General features: G+C 45.8%; 1 protein-coding gene across 1 annotated transcript in view; it reads left to right on the forward strand.

The window, feature by feature from the left end:
• The window catches only part of ccdc17 (coiled-coil domain containing 17), a gene marked incomplete at both ends in the record, with an annotated part of 59,643 nt that overhangs the window by 7,042 nt on the left and 31,571 nt on the right, over positions 1-21,030 (forward strand). Inside the window, 3 exons of the mRNA XM_084336777.1 lie at positions 2,598-2,720; positions 3,375-3,508; positions 14,920-15,042. Of these exons, the coding sequence (XP_084192903.1) occupies positions 2,598-2,720; positions 3,375-3,508; positions 14,920-15,042 (380 nt within the window). The remainder of the gene's footprint in view (positions 1-2,597; positions 2,721-3,374; positions 3,509-14,919; positions 15,043-21,030) is intronic.

The raw sequence follows: 21,030 nt of genomic DNA on the forward strand, positions 1-21,030 counted from the left end.
AAGCCCAAGATCACTTTTTTTTTGGTGAAGGCAAGATCTACCTATTGAAGCGTTGAGAGAAAAGACAGCCAAGATTGTACTTTAAACTAAATGACTTTTATTTGCCTGTATTTTTTTTTTTTTTTATAACTTTCTTTTTATTGTTTTTCACAACAAGCAAACAATCACAAACAACAAGACATAACAAAAACACAATCCCGGGCTGCATTATTAGTGTCACTTTACAAAAATATACTTTTCACATGCCGAGTTCTCAATTCTCTTACTTTCCCTATAGGTATGGCGAATATTCTTTACAACTATACATCAATACATCATCCACTGGTTGTCGTCATTACCATATAAAAGTCCCACTTTTCCCAGTACTTCAAACCTTTCTCTTCCTGTAATCTGAGAGTAAAAGTAAGTCTTTCCATTGTGTATATTTCGCCTATAATGGCCAACCATTTTTCTTTTGTTGGAGGTTCTTGTTGATACCAGAGACGCGTGATCGCTTTCTTACTTGCTGCTAAAAATATTTTCATCAAATATCTGTCTCCTCCTACCAATTCCTCAGGTAAGTTACCCAGGTATAAATAGGAGAAGGTCTCCGGTATCTTAAAATTCAATATAACCTGCATGGTGGAGTGAACATCTTGCCAATAACGTTGAATTCCTGGACAATTCCAAAAGATATGAGAGTGGTTTGCCTCCCTCTGGCCGCACTGTCTCCAACATGGTTGCTCTATGCCTACTTGTCGGGATTTGATTTTGGGAGTTATGAAGAATCTAGTCAAGTTTTTCCAGCAGAATTCTCTCCATGTTTTTGAATTAGTCGAGCTACATTGAGTTCTGCACATGTTCTCCCATTCGTCTTCGGTTATTTCAATGTTTGATCCCTTTTCCCAATTTGTCTTAATGTAACTTGTGGAGTCAGTTCTGGCCTGAACAAAGCTATTATACAATTTTGACACAGTTTTACTCATCTTGTCCCTGTATGCCTGAATGAATATCTGAATAACACTGTCTATTGGGGTATTGGGGTCAGACACCTTTACCTCTTTTAGAAAGTACTGGCGTAGTTGTAGGTATCTGAAGAAGTCGTGTTTATCCAAACCGTATGTATCTTTCAAGGTTTGAAAGCTCACAAGTTCTCCATTCTCTACCATTGTGCTGAATGAGGTAATACCTCGGAGAGCCCATTCCTTAAATGTTTGATCATACATTCTTGGTTTAAATCCTAAATCGAAGGCAAACCACCTCAAGATCTTAATCCTTTTTTCTAACTTGAATTGTTTCACAATTTTGAACCATGTCTGTAGGGTGTGTACAATAAATGGGTTTAAGTTTCTATATAGGGTATTGGCCTGCTGTCTATCACCAATTACTGTCTGGAGTGGTATATCAAGTGATTTCACTTCAATGTCCTTCCACTTCGCTTCGTAGTCCCTTTCACACCAACAGACCAAAGGTCTTATTTGCGCTGCATAGTAATACTCCTTCAGATTTGGGAGGGACATGCCTCCCTTCTCTTTAGGGAGTTGGAGTGTCCGGAACCTAATTCTCGGTTTTTTCCCGCTCCATATGAATCTAGAAATCATCCTGTCCCAGTCGTTAAACTGTTTAGCAGGGATTTCCACCGGCAAGGACTGGAAAAGATATAGTAGTCTAGGGACTACGTTCATTTTTACTGAGTCTATTCTGGAGGTGAAATCCAGGGGGGCTAATGACCATCTTTCTATATCTTTTTTAATTTGTGTGTTTAGGGGCTGGTAATTTGCTTCATACAATTTTGTTAAGTCCTTAGTCAGCCTTACTCCCAGATATTTTATGGACTTCATGTTCCAATTTAAATTGTAGTTTTCTTTTATTTCTCTTGGGGGGGTATAGTTATATGTAAGTATCTGTGTTTTTCCTATATTTAGTTTGTATCCCGAATGTTGACCATAGGTTTCAATAAGGTCCATTAGTCTAGGGAGGCTCAGACTGGGGTTTTTTAAGTAAATTAAGACATCATCCGCGTATAATGCTATCTTATTTGCCTGTATTCTAATTACATGCAATGCTTTGGTCCAACATTAAAACGTCAAAGTAGAACTATTATGTACTTTCTCAGTCAGTGCTAAGTGCAGTCATCTTATGCAGCATCACTTTTCACATCAAAACAAAAGTAGAACTGTAATGTGGACTTTCTCATATTATTAACATTGACAAACATATTTACAATTAGCATTTTATAAAGTAGAACTGTAATGTGTACTTTCTCAGTCAGTGCTAAGTGCAGTCAGTGCTAAGTGCAGCATCACTTTTCACATCAGAACAAAAGTAGAACTGTAATGTGGACTTTCTCATATTATTAACATTGACAAACATATTTACAATTAGCATTTTATAAAGTAGAACTGTAATGTGTACTTTCTCAGTCAGTGCTAAGTGCAGCATTACTTTTCACATCAAAACAAAGGTAGAACTGTAATGTGGACTAAGATCTAAAAAAAAAAAAAAAAAAAATAATTTTTAATTTTCATGGAAAGATCTACAGGGACAGTCTCAAAGATCGACCAGTCGATCAAGATCGACGCGTTGGTGACCACTGGTTTAATCCATTGTTTTCTCAGGGTCAAAGAAGTGTCTGATCTGCAGAACCCTGGTCCCACCCAGGAAGAAGACATGAAGAGGCATCATCATGTCACCTTTGACCTCATCTCCTCTATCAACGGACCTCTCTCCACCCAAATAAAGTGAGGATTGTTGACCTTTATTCATCAAGAGTTGAGTTCAGTAGTGAAAGTAGGAACAATGATCTAGAATTTTTATTCAGAATGAATTCACCTCACATCTAGATTTCTAAACTCACATTTATGCATCACTACACCAAGGTCTTTGGATATGATGGCACATCAAACAAATACATAGTTTGAATAGGAACAGTGGAACATGTGTATTCCTCTGATATAGATAACATTTTATGTAGAGTAATCATTTATTTAAAAAGAAAATGCATCTACAAAGCTTTTAGAAAGGTGTGTAATAAAACATTAATTACTGCAAAAGCGGGTCATTCGTAGTATTAATAAGGCTGATTATTACTACACAAATTCACTGTTTATAAAGTTTACTGTACGTAAATCTAAGAAAGGGATTAAATGGAGATGTATTTCTATTGTTGGGGTTAACATATGAAACAATGCTGATATAAATTTAAGAATGAGTCATTTGCTTTTGGTTTTCAAAGAAATGCATATACACAGTAATTTTCAGTCACTGCCAGAATCAAATACCATGGACAGTCTGGAATGATTGTGCATATTGTATTTATAGAATAAAACCTATATATGATATATTCTTTTCCTGTTGATATGTAATTGTTTTTGTAAACTCCATCCTTTGTGCAGAGCCCTGCGTCTGGCCTACATGCACAGTGGAGGCTGTGATCCAGCAGTTCTGGCTCAAATGCACGACTTTCAGGCCCAGGCCCAAACTCTGGAGCAGAACCAACCAGGGGCTGGAGCCAAAAGCAAGAGGAAAAGTAGGTATCAAGTCCAGTTCAAACCAAATCCATTGAGTGGGTATGGGTAGTCCATACTTTAGCATCCAAAATGGAATGAAACCTAATACTTACACAAAGGGGGGGGGGGGGGGGGGGGAATGCAAAATGGCTTTGCCAGATCTTTTTGCAAATGGGAGCTCTGGAATGAAGGGAAAATAAATGGTTGTTGATTGATTGATTGATTGATTGATTGAAAACTTTATTAACAGATTGCAGAATGGGTACAGTACAGTACAGCTCAATACATACAATTGTTAAGGGGATGCAGACCAGAGAAAGACTTTCGTCTTGTTTACATCAGGGTCCCCCATTTTGTACAACTGTACAAACAAAACTTTACATTGGAATATTGACAAGACCATACTTGGTAATTTACTGTACATTGGAGGGGGTTGTGTTAGGACATTTACAGGGGCCAGTTTCGAATTGCAGTCTCCCGTAGGTGTTTTTTGAGAGTGTTTTTGAAAGTGGGTAGTGATTCACATTCCTTTACAGCTTTGGGTAGGGCGTTCCACATTGATGTGGCATTATTGCGAAATGTGTTTAGTCCCTTGTTTGAGCCGAATCTGGGTTTAACATGATTTGTGGAGCTCCCTCTGGTGTTGTGATCGTGGTATTCACTGACCTTTGGGAAGTATTTTGACATGTACACATGGGTACCTTGGTCGTGTAGTGTATCTTGTAGACCAGGCCCATTGCAAGTTGCTGTACTCTGTCGTCTACTCTAAGCCATCCTAGGTTGTCAAAGTGGGCAGGGGTGAGGTGGGTTCTAGGAGTAAGGTCAAGCAGTAGTCTGACCAGTTTGTTTTGAGATGTTTGTAATTTAGTTTTTAGCGCCTTTGAGGTGCTTTGGTACCATGAGGTGCAAGCATAGTCATAGTACCCTTGAATGAGTGCTCCTGCCAGAGTCTTCAGGGTATTCTTGTTTACCAGTGAGGAGATCCGGTACAAGAATCGAGTTTGTTGGTTGACTTTTTTTATTACATTGGATGCCATTTTGTCACAGGAAAGATTTGCTTCTAGGATGGAACCCAGGTAGGTAATATCTTCTTTCCTTGTGACAATATTGTCACCCACTGCAACTGAGAAGCCGTCGGTTGTTTGCTGAGTTTGTTATATTCTTTTTATATTTTTTTTGTTTCCGATTTCTCAGATTTTCTCCCCGTCCCAATTAGTTGTTGTGCCAATTCCCCCCCTCCCCTACCTGGCTGCTGTATGCATGTTCTCCTACGAGTCGGTACAAGGGCGTCCCGAGTCGATCGCATGCTCCCGAGACGTGTGCCGACGGCCAGTGACGTCTTTTCACTTGGCAGCGAGGACTCTCATTGGTGAAGTGTAACGCGTGGGAGGGCACGCTATCTCAACCAAGTCCTGCCCCGCTTAGCAAGCGCCGAGACCTGACCTGCTGTAGGAACAACACAACAGGAACAAGTTGCAGTCACAAGCTGTCCACAACGCCAGATTCCCACCGCCAGCTTCCCCACCCCCTAATACTGCCAATTGTATTAGTGTGAACGGCCAGCCAAGCTGGTGGCAACGCCGAGAGCTGGGCTCGAACCCAGCATCTCCTGCATTGGTGACAAGCTCAATCTCCGCTACGCCACCTGACCGCTCTCTGAGTTTGTTATTTGAACCGAAGAGAATGGACTCTGTTTTGCCCAAGTGTAATGATAGTTTGTTATCAGCGAGCCATATGCAGATTTTGCCTAGTTCCGAGCTGAGGGTTTTTTCAACCTGTAACTTGTTCTTGTCAGAGACCAGCAGGGCTGAGTCGTCCGCAAACAGGAACAAGTTGCAGTCACAAGCTGACGACATGTCATTTGCATAAATTAGGAACTGTAACTGAGGGGTACAATTCCCTGACTGTATTACTAGATATGATACTTACTACCACTACCTTTGTACTTAATATTCGGCCACCCAGTACACGGCATAAATATATTATCATGAACACTCTCACGTAGATGAAACGGATCCAACACAAATGTACGAATTAGAAACAGGTCTTTATTTCCTACACAGCGATGGTGTGTAGAATAAGCACTTAATCACTTAATTACATTTATGAATTGAAATAGTATGCACTTTTATGGCAAGGAGTATTCGTCGGTATATCAATAGATAATGTCCAATCTCTGAAGGCGCAGGTGGTAAATATACGACCTGGAATAGTTAAGGAATAACAGCAATGATACTTTAATGATTATAGGCTGGATACACTAGAGGGGGTTAATCCGGTCGCTTGTAAGCCGACAGGAGTAGGAGGGGGGGGGGGGTAGAATCCAGCTGCCTCGTCCGGCCAAGGGTATCCCGGGTGAACCCACTGTAGTGCCGTTCAATGCGCCGGCGATCCTTGGACCACAGATGAAAGCAGGTGGACTCTTTGTGGGCCGGCTCTCTCCGGTCCACGGGGGAGAGATGTGGAGAGACCTCGTCTTGCAGAGCGTCTCCTCAACTTGCGTCCTCTCCAGGGGGGGGGGTTCCAACACACGGTAGTGTCGGGGGTCTTTATCCATAGAATAATCAAAGTATCCAAAGCATAATCCGTGCCTGGGAAGGCGGGCTGTCGTCGGTAGAATAATCCGGTATACAGGTCCACTCGCTCGTCAGCTCTGGGGCTCCTCGGGTGCAGCTTCACATAGGGTCAACCACCCTGGGTAAGCAGCCAGTTCTCTGCCCGAAACGATGGGGTACTGACTACGGTAGTATTCTCACCGCACGAAGCACTATATATTAACAGACTATTATTAACTTAATAGACTACGTCCAACTCGACGATATAGTGCCAAATATGACTATTCAAATATTAATATACACGATGTCTCAATACCGATGGTAGGCCGAACTTGGCCTTACTCCCACACGTGGCATCGCGGGGAGGCTTTACGTCTGTGACTCTATTGGAGGGTAAGAAACTGGACTGAAAAGAAAGTCCTACTTTAGTAGCGCAGTATATATACGCACTATGAACAAATAGTCCCATTCGTGGTGCGGTAGCCAAATTCCTACGCGGAACTAGGACTTGTTCGTACATGTCGAGCGGTACGTTTGAACTGGGTCTGAGGGGTATGGCAGCCTGGCACCAAGGTCTCGACCAATAGTAGAATGGAGACTATTATGGGATGTTCAGTAGGCTAGAATGGATATTCAATGCATATTGTACAAGGAATATACAAGGGATATCAGGGAATATTAGAGAATATACAAATACAATTAAATATATATATATAAATAAATATATATATTCGGTTTAATCTGGCCCTTCACAACAGCCACCCCCTGAATAGGTCCCAGACCTAATCAGTTAAACGGAGACAGATTAATCGCGTTGTCTATTTACACATAAGGGTTTGCTGTAGGGGTCAGTCAACTTCACAAAGTCATAGGGTTGTAGGGTCATGGTCATCATCGATTGTGTCTGGGAGTCGAGGCAGTTCTATGAGCCTTGCCACGGGACGGGTGTAAGTGCGACCCTGGACGAGCACTTCAGCTGCTCGGACCTTGCCGTCGGCACCGGTGATCACTTTGCTTACGCGGCCGGCCGGCCACATAGCTCTGGGCAGTGATTGATCAATAATCATGACGACTGTTCCTTCTGTCAAATTGTCTCTCTCCTTTACCCACTTCTGGCGGGTCTGTAGAGACGGTAGGTAGTGCAGTAGGAAACTGTTCCAAAACTTGTCGGCTAATACTTGGCTGTACCTCCACATTCGTCGGCCGTTCGCTTCTTCAGGCCGGTACACTGTCTGGGGTAATGTGGGATCTAGCCGCCCCATCAGGAGTGTGTTGGGGGTAACTGGGTCGATATCCGCCACATCACTGGAGACATATCCGAGGGGCTTCGAGTTAAGTACTCCCTCAATCTCCGTGAGGACTGTCATTAGGACTTCTTCCGCCACAGTCTGGGCCCCAAGTACTGCGTACAGGGCTGTCTTTATGGAGCGCACTTCTCGTTCCCAAGTGCCACCGAAGTGGGGTGCGTTTGGGGGGTTGAATTGGAAATCAACCTGTGCTGGAGCGAGGTGGGTCTTAAGTTCTGGGCCCATAGCTTGGAAGCTCTCTCTCAGCTCTCTTTCGCCGCCTTTAAAGTTTGTCCCATGATCGGACAATAGGGTAGACGGTCTTCCTTTCCGTGATATGAATCTACGGAAGGCCATAAGGAATGAGTCTGTGCTCATGGTCGGGAGAAGCTCGATGTGTATCGCTCTGGTGGTCATGCATTTGAATACAATACCCCACCGCTTCTCGGTTCCTCTTCCTTTCTTTATGTGCAGCGGGCCAAAGCAGTCCATACCCGTTGAGTGGAATGGCTTGTCACCGATTCGGAGGCGACATGGAGGAAGGTCAGCCATCCTTGGTATGCTGGGCTGCGCGCGCCACTTGCGGCAGTCTAGACATGTTCGTTGGAAGCGTCGTACCGCCTCTCTTCCTTGTAGGATCCAGTAACGACGTCTGATTTCCGCTAACACTCTTTCTGCTCCTGCGTGATGTACATCCTCATCGTATTTCTTTATAATCAGCTCTGTGACCTTGTGTCGGCTGTTCAATACGATCGGGTATTTAATGTCATCCGGTAGATTGGGGGCTCTGCGTAGGCGACCACCCACTCTGATGAGGGTGTGAGCGTCGCTCTCGGGGGCCAGGTGAATTAATCTGCTGTCGGATGGGACGGGCTTTCCTCCCTGTAGACAGGCCAATTCATCGGGGAACGAGTCTCTCTGGGCTCGCTGCAGTAGAAGCAATTCTGCTTCCTCGTAGTTAGCCGCTGACATATCAGCGGGGGACTTGCACTCCGGGTGGTACCGCAGGAATGTTCTTTGTTGTGCACTCTCTATGGACGTGCAATCGTTTATATTAGGGTCGGTGGAGGCTACGGTGCTCAATCCACAGAACACAGACTTCTTAATTTCCACCTCCTCTGGACTTGCTTCCCTCGGGATAGGCATGGGCCACTGTCCTTCCGGGAGTCTTAGGAATGCGGGGCCGTCACTGTAGACATTGCGACGGGTGAGGTCATCCAGGGGCATCCCCCGGGTGATGACGTCAGCTGGGTTCTGTTTTGTATCAACGTAGCGCCACTCTGTTTCTCCGGTTAACTCTTCGGTTAAGTCTTGAATCTCGGTGACTCTGACTCCCACGAAGACTTTGTACTTGCATGAGTCCGATTTGATCCAGGCGAGTACCGTCGTGGAATCTGACCACAGGATTGTTCTAGACACCGGTATGGTGAGCTCACGTTGGATGAGCGTGGCTAGGTGCGCTCCGGCTAGGGCTGCGCAGAGCTCTAGACGTGGGATAGATTGTTGCTTGCGTGGGGCTATTCTCGAGCGGGCGAGGACAAATGCTGTGTAGATCTCTCCCCCCTGGTCTTGGGCCCGCAAGTAGGCTACTGATCCGTATGCGACCTCTGAGGCGTCACTGAAGACGTGTAAGTCCATTTTACATGTCTCTGGCCTCACCGTGGGTGGGAAGTAGCTTCGGCGCATATTAACGCCTGGGAGTGAGTGGAGCTCCATCTCCCACTCTCTCCAGGTGGATGCAAGGTGTGCGGGAATGGGGTCGTCCCAGCCCTGGTCCTTGTCCCACAATGCTCGTACAATCATTTTTGCCCTGGTGGTGTACGGTAGAATACATCCTAGCGGGTCATATTGTCGGGCGAGTGTTGTGTACACACTCCGTCTTGTGGTCGGCGCCGCCGCCGGCCTTCCCTGCTCCGTAGTCAGGGGCTTGTGTCTGTAGTGAAGCGAATCTGTTTTGAATCGCCACACCAATCCCAGGGTCATCTCCTGGGCTTCTCCCGGGATTGTAGCCATCCAGGTCTCGCTGCTGGCTGCCTTGTCCTCGGAGGAGAGGCTGCGCAGTACTTGCGGATCGCTGCTGGCCCACTGCCTGAGATCAAAGCCGCCTTTGATCAGTGAGGCGCGGAGTTTAATCAGGAGAGCCTCGGCTTCTTCCTGGGTTGAAAGGCTTTGTAGACAGTTGTCTACGTAGAAGCTGTTCTTTACGCTGCGTCGGACCTCTTCGTCCGCTGCTGGGTCCTCTGCTACATGTTTCTGTAGTGCAAATGTCGCACAGCAGGGGCTGCACGTCGTTCCGAAGGGGAGGACTTCCCATTGGTAGATGGCTGGGTGCTCATCTCCTGGCTTCTCTCTCCATAGGAACCGTAACAGGGGCTTGTCCGCCTCTACTAATCTCACCTGCAGGAACATTCCTTTAATGTCCCCGCTGATGGCCACCTTTTCCTGGCGGAAGCGGAGTAGAACGCCGAGTAGGGAGGGGCCGAGTGTGGGACCGGGCAGTAACTCTTTATTCAGATTTTGGGATCCGATCTGGTAGCTGCAGTTAAATACTATGCGGTCTTTACCGTTGTGATGGACCTTGTGGTGGGGCACGTACCACGATTCAGTGGTCTGGTCAGCCTCTTTAATGTCCATCTTTGTGACGTGTCCCGCTGTGATGAGCTTCTCAATCTCAGCGCGGTATACACTCTCTTGGGCGGGGTTCTTGGCTAAGCGCCGCTCCGTGTTCAGCAGGTACCGTTCTATGGCGTCTGTCTTGGCGTGGAAAGTAGGCATTCCTTCTCGCCGCAGGAGTGGCGTGGCGTATCTCAACACGCCGTTGACCGGGACTCTCTTGGTCCCTGTCTCGAGGAGGTGAATGGCGTAAATGTCATCTTTAGAGCGAATGTCTTTCTTTCCATTCTTAAAGGGCATTTGTTCCAAGCTCCATAGCCGCTCTACGTGTTGCAGGAGTGCGGTTTCTCCCTCTGTGACTCGGGAGTGGAGACATCTAGTGGCTGTACTTCGGTTGAGAGATTTGGCGAGCGGGCCTTGGAGAGTCCATCCCAAACGGGTCTCGACTGCTGCAGGACAGCCTCGGGGTCCGGTATGAACCCGGTCTATCGGGACAATGAGGTCTGCATGGTCGGAGCCTATCAACAGGGTCGGCATAGCATTGTCTATGAGCGGGATCGGTAACTTGCGCAGATGTGCATATTTCTCCATCAGCTTGGCGACGGGGTATGTGTACCGCGACAGTCCTATTTCTTGGCTGGTGAAAGCGTCTGCAATCTGGTACCGTCGCTCAGGCTGGCCGCTTGCTGCGATAGAGAATGAGACATTCTCGCCCTTTATCGTCTTCAAATCTCGTCTTATTGTCCGAATTGTCATTTGGGTTTCGCTTCCCCGCAGCCCTAGCTGGGCCGCAGCGGAGGCGAGCAGCAGGGTCTTCTCTGACCCGTCATCGAGGACGGCGTAAGTGTCCAGGACTTTATTCTGGTAGCTTAGTGTCACACGCACTACTTTTAGGAGTACTCGGGCTCCACTGCTGCTGGCGGGATCGATGTACATGACGCTCGCTTTGCGGCTGGATGGTGCAGGTGAAGGGCGCCGTCTGTTACTGTTGTGAAGTATGTCCAGATGGGCTCCATCGCACTTGGTGCACCTTTTCTTTAAGCGGCATTCGGCTGCCATGTGTGAGCGCGCACAGCGAAAACAGCGCTTGTTGGACTTTATCCATTGACCTGCTTCCTCCGCGTTCAGCTTGGGGAAGGAGTCACATTGCGCTAGCCAGTGTTCTTTCTCACAGTAGGGGCACACTATCTTCCACTTCTCCGTTCTGGAGGGGGTACTGTGGCTCCTGCTGCTCGGTACTGACTCCGATTGGTGCATCACAGTCACCGATCTTCTTCCATCATTTAGTCGTCTGGTTCCTTCTCTGGAGCCAGGGGTGCTCCGTCCGAATGTATCTAGCCGTAGGCTGCTGACTTCTCTCGCCAGGAAGTCTGCTAGATCGAGGAGGTTCGGTTCGGGGCCATTCGGGTCTCTGTGGTCCCTCTGCCGCCTAAAGCGCTCCTGACGAGCGGGCGGCAGCTTCTCCAGGATCCTTTCCACATTTGAGTTGGCGTAAAGTTCATACTTCCCCTTCTCTCTTTGCGCTCCCAACATCCCTACCAGGGACTGCACTCTGACGGACAGGTCGTCCAGTGCTCGATTGTCTATTGCTGGGGGTAAGCGGTCGATGTGTCGGATCTCCTGGATCACGTAATCCCATATGCGCCCATACCTCTGGTCCAATGCTACCAGCGCTGCTGTGTATGGGGTGGTGGAAGTCGCGTAGGCGAGCGCTATATTATGTGCGCGGGGCACCTTTAAGTGCTGCAGTAGGATGGCGTATTTGTGGCGTTCATCCAATACATCCACCAACATGGTCTCCAGACACATGCGGAGTTCTGTATACTGGGCCCGGTTCTCTTGGGTGAAGTCGGGTACCATAGGCGTGCCAATGTATGACGCTGACTGTGGATACATCGGCGAGCGTTGGGGGGGAGGCCTCCTAGGCGAGTCTCCTCCCGCTCCTTGGTATGGGCTGGTACCGGCAGTGTACCATGGCCCGCTTGTCCAGGTGCTGTTCCTCGGTGCGGGTCGTGCGTCGTGCTCACCCGTGTATAGAGTCGGGGGTCTGTAGCGCAGCTCCGCGGGAGTATAGCCTGGGCTGTACCGGACCTCCTGGTCCGGTAGAGTACTGTGCTGTCTTCGGGCGTGGTTCTCCTCCTCTTCCTCTTCGTCTTCAGTTAGGTCATCCAGTGCTTGTAGTCTCTGGTTTAGCCTCTCCACAGGATATGCTGCTCCTTCCCGGTTGCTAGGTCTCGCTTGGACCGGTGGGGGGAGGTGGTCTGTGGGGGGTATAGACCTCGTCTGTTGGTCAAGTTCAGGGTTGTTTACTCGGCTAGGGGATGCCGCCCTGGAGGTGTGTCTAGACGAGTTCCTGGAGCCTCTGGCGGAGGGAGAGGGTGTTGTCCGTCTGATCAGCTGTTCTATTAGTTGCGCTTGCTGTCTGTCGCGCTCTGCGTCCCGTAGAGCACCAGCAGCTGCTCGCTGGCTGTCTGCTCGGTCTCGGGCCACATTCTCTTCCATCTGAATGCGTCTTATTTCCAGGCGTATGTGCTCTTCTTCGCTCCGTTGCTGTAGCTGCAATCGATCGCGTTCACCCTGGAGTCTATCGCGTTCAGTAGAGGCTTTCAGGCTGACGAGGAATGCCTGCTGTAGGGTCCTCTCTGCCTCGCTGGGAGAAGGCGGTTGTATAGGGGAGCCTTCCCTCGGGGTACTCCTTGCGGAGCCTTGGAGCTCTATCTCCACGGTGCTCTCCCCGTCTTCTTCCGTGCCGAGTTCTCTCTCGGTAGCGTTGTATTCCTCCCGGGACTCATCGGGGACTACTTCTTCAGTACTGGCGGGGTGTGAAGTCATGTCTGGTTCCCACTGGTCCCCACCGTGAACTTGGTCAGTTACATTAGAGCCCGTAGGGGCCTCTATGGTCGGGGTAGTCTGGGCGTTGGGGTTAGACATACTTTTACTTTCTAGTTTTACCGCGTTTACTGTTAGTAGAAGACTAGGTTGTTGACTGACAGCGTAAGCCTCTAAGTACTGAGGGAGCCGTCGTTCGCGCTGCGGGCGTTGGTTAGGAGGATCGTTTCGTGGAGTGTTCATCATAGGCCATTTCAATATTAATAACACTATATTAATATTACACTAATTACCCTCCGGCTCGAAGGACCAATTGTAACTGAGGGGTACAATTCCCTGACTGTATTACTAGATATGATACTTACTACCACTACCTTTGTACTTAATATTCGGCCACCCAGTACACGGCATAAATATATTATCATGAACACTCTCACGTAGATGAAACGGATCCAACACAAATGTACGAATTAGAAACAGGTCTTTATTTCCTACACAGCGATGGTGTGTAGAATAAGCACTTAATCACTTAATTACATTTATGAATTGAAATAGTATGCACTTTTATGGCAAGGAGTATTCGTCGGTATATCAATAGATAATGTCCAATCTCTGAAGGCGCAGGTGGTAAATATACGACCTGGAATAGTTAAGGAATAACAGCAATGATACTTTAATGATTATAGGCTGGATACACTAGAGGGGGTTAATCCGGTCGCTTGTAAGCCGACAGGAGTAGGAGGGGGGGGGGGTAGAATCCAGCTGCCTCGTCCGGCCAAGGGTATCCCGGGTGAACCCACTGTAGTGCCGTTCAATGCGCCGGCGATCCTTGGACCACAGATGAAAGCAGGTGGACTCTTTGTGGGCCGGCTCTCTCCGGTCCACGGGGGAGAGATGTGGAGAGACCTCGTCTTGCAGAGCGTCTCCTCAACTTGCGTCCTCTCCAGGGGGGGGGGTTCCAACACACGGTAGTGTCGGGGGTCTTTATCCATAGAATAATCAAAGTATCCAAAGCATAATCCGTGCCTGGGAAGGCGGGCTGTCGTCGGTAGAATAATCCGGTATACAGGTCCACTCGCTCGTCGGCTCTGGGGCTCCTCGGGTGCAGCTTCACATAGGGTCAACCACCCTGGGTAAGCAGCCAGTTCTCTGCCCGAAACGATGGGGTACTGACTACGGTAGTATTCTCACCGCACGAAGCACTATATATTAACAGACTATTATTAACTTAATAGACTACGTCCAACTCGACGATATAGTGCCAAATATGACTATTCAAATATTAATATACACGATGTCTCAATACCGATGGTAGGCCGAACTTGGCCTTACTCCCACACGTGGCATCGCGGGGAGGCTTTACGTCTGTGACTCTATTGGAGGGTAAGAAACTGGACTGAAAAGAAAGTCCTACTTTAGTAGCGCAGTATATATACGCACTATGAACAAATAGTCCCATTCGTGGTGCGGTAGCCAAATTCCTACGCGGAACTAGGACTTGTTCGTACATGTCGAGCGGTACGTTTGAACTGGGTCTGAGGGGTATGGCAGCCTGGCACCAAGGTCTCGACCAATAGTAGAATGGAGACTATTATGGGATGTTCAGTAGGCTAGAATGGATATTCAATGCATATTGTACAAGGAATATACAAGGGATATCAGGGAATATTAGAGAATATACAAATACAATTAAATATATATATATAAATAAATATATATATTCGGTTTAATCTGGCCCTTCACAACAGGAACAGTAGCGGTCCTAGTATGCTTCCTTGTGGAACACCACAGCTCACTGTGACTATTTGCCAGGGTCCACCTCTTGTTTGATGTGGTCGTTTAAATAGAGAAGGCATGTGTAGGAGGAGTGGTAACTGGCAACACGGCAACCTGGTCCCCAAGTGAAAATCGAACCCAGGACCTTCTAGCTGTGAGGCGACAGTGTTAACCACTACACCACGTGGTGCCGTCACTTTGGAACATTCTGACTTGATCAAGCGTCTAGACAGACAGACAGACAGACAGACAGACAGACAGACAGACAGACAGACAGACAGACAGACAGACAGACAGACAGACAGACAGACAGACAGACAGACAGAGAGACAGACCAGTTTTGATCCTCACAATCCCTCCCTCTCTGTCTAGAGATGGGGCTTCCTCAGTGGAGTCATGGCTGGGAGGTGCAGGCTGTGGAACAGGAGAACCTCCGTCTGGAGGAAGAGATCCTGAGACTCCTGCTGGCCAGAGAGAGACAGTGCGGGCAGGAAGGTTGATTAGCAGCACTCACAACACACTCAGTACTTCTCAACCCTTAGGTTGATGATTAGTATGGGGGCTCACCAGATGATTTAAAGGCCCAATCCTCAATCAAAACATAATAAACAAAAGGGCAGCCCCACCACGGGAGACAAAAGTATGGTATTTCAATCATGTTCTGTCTGTAGAACTTGACAATGCAATAAAGGGATTTTTCTTTTATCTTTTTCACTAAAAGTCAAGTGCATTGGTTCCTCTCATTCTTTCCTCAAATTCATGAAGCATGTTTAGCCAGTTAACATTTAGATTAGCAAGCTGAATGGGTAGGAGCAATTACAAAACGAACCATCTTACATCCTACAATGATAAAATGAAGCAGCTACTGTAATAGACTTGCTAGCTGCCAAACCCTTTTGACATCCAAACAGGAGCTCTATCATAGCCTCTTTGAACAGAAGCAGAAAAACGCTAGCGTAGCGTTAATCACAGTTAGGATATCTAACATCAGTCAACTACTAACGTTACTGATATTTCAGTTAGCGTTAATTAATTAATCTCAATGCCGTAGCCTACTGATGATGATTCCCTGCATTGTATGGTTTATGAAAGCCTTTGTACAAGACAACATGTGTACTGTTAGCCTAAATATTGACTAGAAAACATTCACTGACATTGGATTTGATTTTGATTTGAAATCTTTATTTCGAACATGTAAATGAATACAAACTAAATAAATAACTAAACAAAATCAAAACATAACTCAAACTAAATAAATAACTAAACAAAAGCAAAACATAACTCAATTTACATGTTCGAAAAGGAGTAGGAAGAAGTATACACTTATTTAATCCTACCCCTTTTCCACTACTCAAATGTACTAATTTAAAACATTTCAAAACAAATATATATATGCAAAACAAAAATCGTAGTTAGCGCTATGCTAACATTTATCCACTTCTGTTATCAGAGGATTTGACAAAGATATTGGGCCTCATTCACGAAGCGATATAAGAACAGATTTCCTCATATTTTGTTCTTAACTAGCATTTTTTTCTTATTTTGTTCTTACCTGGGATTCAGCAATGTTTTCCTATTTTTGCTTTTCTCTTAGGCAAGACCAAATTCTAAGAGTGGTCGAGAGCACTCTCACCCAGATAAGAAACTCTTACCCAGATGAGAAAAAGAAATTAAAAAAAATATATATATATGTTTTTGGTAGATTTTTATTGTTTTTACTACCGGCCAGTCCGGTAGAGAGAGAGAGAGAGGAAGAACGGGAGACAGAGCGGGGGGAAGACATTCGGCAAAGGACACCGGGTCCGGGAATCGAACCCAGGTCGGCCGCTTCGCGGCGCAGCGCGTTACATGAATGATTCGCCACTTGGGCGCCCCCCAGGGCTGTGTTCTGAGCCCCCTCCTCTACTCCCTGTACACACATGACTGCGTGGCACAGCGGAACAACAACACAATCATCAAATTAGCTGATGACACAGTAGTGGTGGGCCTGATCTCTGCCAACGACGAGAGGGCCTACCTGGAAGAGGTAGAGAATCTGTCACAGTGGTGTCAGGAGAACTGCCTCTCCCTGAACGTCAGCTAAACAAAAGAGATGATTGTGGACTTCAGGAGGTCGGGGGTCAAGGACTACAGCCCCCTCAGCATCGACGGGGCATCGGTTGAGAGAGTGAACAGTTTCAAGTACCTCAGAGCCCACATATCCGAGGACTTGACATGGACCACACACATCGACAGTGTTGTGAAGAAGGCACGACAACGCTTCTACTTCCTTAAGGAAGTTCCAAGTCAGCCAGAAGATCCTTAGGAACTTCTACTCATGTACAATCGAGAGCATCCTGACTGGCAACATCACCTCCTGGTTTGGGAATAGCACTGCACAAGACCGTAGCAGACTACAAAGAGTGACACGTTCAGCCGAACGCACAATTGGAGGGGGCTTCCCACCCTCCAGAACATTTACAACAAGCGGTGCAGGGGGAAGGCTAAGAGAATCATCAAGGACTCCAGCCACCCGAACAACTGCCTCTTTGAACTGCTGCGGTCAGGCAAGCGATACCGGAGTCTTAAGGCGAGCACAGAAAGACTCAGAAGGAGCTTCTATCCCCAGGCCATCAGGCTGCTCAACGAACAATAAACACTATGCAGCAACCATCAAATGCACACAGCACACACATCCACACTCACTTTAAACATACAACTCACTGCAGCACCCACTTTACACACTTTAGAACACCTAAACACACTTTACACTTTATATTTATTGGTAAAGGATTTGCACTAAATTGTACCTCATCCCATTTCTGCTCTGCACTATATAGTATTGTATATTAGTACATTGCATAGTATATTGTATATTGTATGGTAACTCAGTTACTTCTATTCTGCATCGAACATTGTACATATGTCTATACTGAACACTGTGACCTCTATTTTTACTTCTATTTTACATGCTATACTATTTTATTTCATACTATCTTGTCTAACACAGTCTCTGGAGCGAAACAGTAAGAAGCATTTTGTATAAAAGTATTCTGTACTTCTGTATGACAACTATTAAAGAAACTTGAAACTTGAAACCGATGAGAACAATTTAAAAAAAGCCTACCATTGCCTACCATTGCCCCCAAATATTATGACTTAAAAAACCCAGAACTTTTCAAGTTTCAAGTTTCAAGTTTCTTTAATAGTTTTCATACAGAAGTACAGAATACTTTTATACAAAATGCTTCTTACTGTTATGCTCCAGAGACTGTGCAAGACAAGATAAGTATGAAATAAAATAACATAGTATAGCATGTACATTAGAAGTAAAAAGAAAATGAGGTCACAGTGTTCAGTATTATGTACAATGTTCGATGCAGAATAGACGTAACTGAGTTACCATATAATATACAATACTATGCAGTGTACTAATATACAATACTATATAGTGCAAGGCAGAAATGGGATGAGGTGCAATTTAGGTACAATTTACAGTAGGTGTACGAGTTGTAGTGCAAATCCTTTATCAATAAATATAAAGTGTGTTTGTGTGATCTAAAGTGTGGAGAGTGGGTGCTGCAGTGTGTTGTTTGTTTAAGTGAGTGTGTGCGTGTGGGTGTGTGTGCTGTGTGCATTTGATGGTTGTTGCATAGTGTTTATTGTTCATTTAGCAGCCTGATGGCCTGGGGATAGAAGCTTCTTCTGAGTCTTTCTGTGCTCGCCTTAAGACTCCGGTATCGCTTGCCTGACCGCAGCAGTTCAAAGAGGCAGTTGTTCAATAATAATAATAATTATTATTATAACTTATTGCGTGCGTTCTGCTTCTGAAACGGATTATATATTGCTGTTAGAACAGTTATGCTCTGGCCGCCCAGGCCGTACGCATATTTAGAGATCGTCTAAACTTTTTGTTTATGCGGACCACTAGATTGTTATCAAGAACATTTGCGGACCACCTCGTATGCAAACAGTAAAAATAAATAAACATCAAACGTATATATATAGTGGTAGTATTATGCAGATATTTTAATAGTTAATTATGGACACTCAAAAGTAAATTGTACTCATTACCGCATACACTCAAACTCCTCTGACCTCATCTGGTCTTTCCAAAGACCAGAGATGGGACGGGAGCACGCACACACACATACATATTTACTAAGGCTGTCAAAGTTAACACGGTATTAACGCGTTATCGCCCGATTCTATTAACGCCACAATTTTTTTTAACTCACGCTTAACTTTTAAGAAAAATTTTTTTTTTTTTTTTACTAGACTTCACTCAGGTGTATTATTGATGCTCTCATTGATACTATGTTTGTTTCTGAAGTGCAGGCCCGGACTGGCCATCGGGAGCACCGGGAGTTTTCCCGGTGGCCTGGCCTGCACAGATAAAAAAAAAAGAAAAAAAAAAGAAAAAAAGAAAAAATTTAAATATTATAATTTTTTTTTTTTATTAATTTTTTTTTTTTGCCAGGCCATTGTTTCTAGTTGTGGCGGCGGCGCGGCGCGATAGTTAGATAACCTAGGTGGGTGGGGAACAACCAGGATTTCACTGTCTGCGACAGAGTTGGAGAACTATCTGACTCTCTCCCTCGGATCACACACACACAATGGAGCCGTGCTGCCGCTTGTGATTGGTGGAGGCGGGACCAGGCGATACAACTGATTGACAGTGGAGGCGGCGAATGGAATGGCAGATGGCACTCTGCAGAATACTGTAACAGCCAGGCAGTGAGCCAGGTAGTTTTGTAATAATGAAAGGTCTGTTATTTAATGTTTGTGTAAGGGCTATTTTAACTGTTGATGGGTAGTGCATCAGTAAAGTGAATATGGTATTGTGCTCTTGCTCTGTTTGAATAGGTGGAGAGAGTGGTTAACTGAATTATAATAGTAAATAGACAAATATGTTGTGCTCTTGCTTTTTTCTTTTTGAAGGTGGAGAGAGTAGCATTGCTAATGCCACAACAGTTTTATTTGAGGTTCATAACAGTACATTGTACTAAGCAATTGTTGGCTCATTAGTTTGTGATTCACATGCACTAAAATTCACCAGAATGCAGGAAATTAAGTCTTTGTAACAAAAAAAATCCTGGTGGCCTGACTGGGGCTATATTTTGCGCTATATCTCCCGGTATGAATTATTTCCCCAGTCCGGCCCTGCTGAAGTGTGTGTGTGTGTGTGAGAGATATATAGAGAGAGAGGGGGGTGAGAGAGATGAGGAAGGGGCAAGAGAGAAAGAGAGCTGGGAGAGTGTGTGAGAGAGAGAGAGGGGGGGGGGTGATTACTCAGCCCCTGTGTGGGTGAATGTAACAAGTTCCTAACGTTTTCTTTCCCCTATTATTTCATGCACACTTTATTCATTGTTTTAAATTATTATTATTATTATTTTTTTATCCACTTTTTCTCCCATTTTCTATTTTTCTCTCAACCCAATTATCGTATCATCCAATTCAACCCTCCCCTGTCTTTGAACGCTGTTTCTTGCCTCCCACAAGCAGAGGTGCAGTCGTAATATGGGCGGAGGCCAAACGGTATCCTATTATTATTCAAAGTCTAGGCACTTATCACCTAGACTTTGCATAATAATAGGATGCGCGCACTTTGCCCAGCACTGCACCACTGCCCACAAGCCGGCTGCAATGTGGACTAAGTCATACATAGCACAAGTCCCCTCCGATACTCAGCAGCAGTCGCATCTTTTCACCTGCGCGGCTCGATATTTCAGCGTCAGGGGTCTGGGCTTTGGAGGGGCACCGCCCCCGTCGCTTCCTGATTCTACTGCGCAGGCGCACCAACCGACCTGTAGGAGTCGCTGTCCACAACGCCCAATCCCCACCCATCAGTTTATCTCCCCCTAATACTGCCAATGTGTATTAGTGCGGACGACCAGCTAAACTAAAAGCAATGTGGAGCGCTGGGCTCGAACAGGGAGGCGTACCTGTTCGAGCCCAGTCTCCAGTATTTGTGGTGAGCGCCTTGCCCACTGCACCACGTAGCCGCCCAAATTATTATTTTCTTTCAAGTTATTTTGTGCATCACTCCGTTTTGAATTTGATGCAAATTTGCAATGCATGAGGGTCATCCTTTTGTGTTAAATCATAATGGCTGCATAAAGCAAGCAGTTGTTGACTCGCATGTTGAGAAGACTATTAAAACTTGGAACTTGAAAAAGATCTGTTTATGGTAAAAAAATATATATATTTAAATGCGATTAATTTGCGATTAATCGCGAGTTAACTATGGACAATCATGCGATTAATCGAGTTATATATTTTAATCGATTGACAGCACTAATATTTATGCTTATAGCAGACTTAATGATTTTAGATTATTTCAGCTAATGAAGTTAAATCAACTATCCATTTTGTTTTTATAGTGTAACGTTTGGCTATTTGAGAGAGAGAGAGACTCGTGTTACGCGCGATGTGGGTCAGTCTGACTTTGACCCGCGTCGCACGCATGCATTCCGTTGTCTCAGAATGGTTTTGAGAGAGAGA

This window comes from Notolepis coatsorum (assembly GCF_963971535.1).
Source record: "Notolepis coatsorum genome assembly, chromosome: 19".
In the NCBI taxonomy this organism is placed as follows: domain Eukaryota; kingdom Metazoa; phylum Chordata; class Actinopteri; order Aulopiformes; family Paralepididae; genus Notolepis; species Notolepis coatsorum.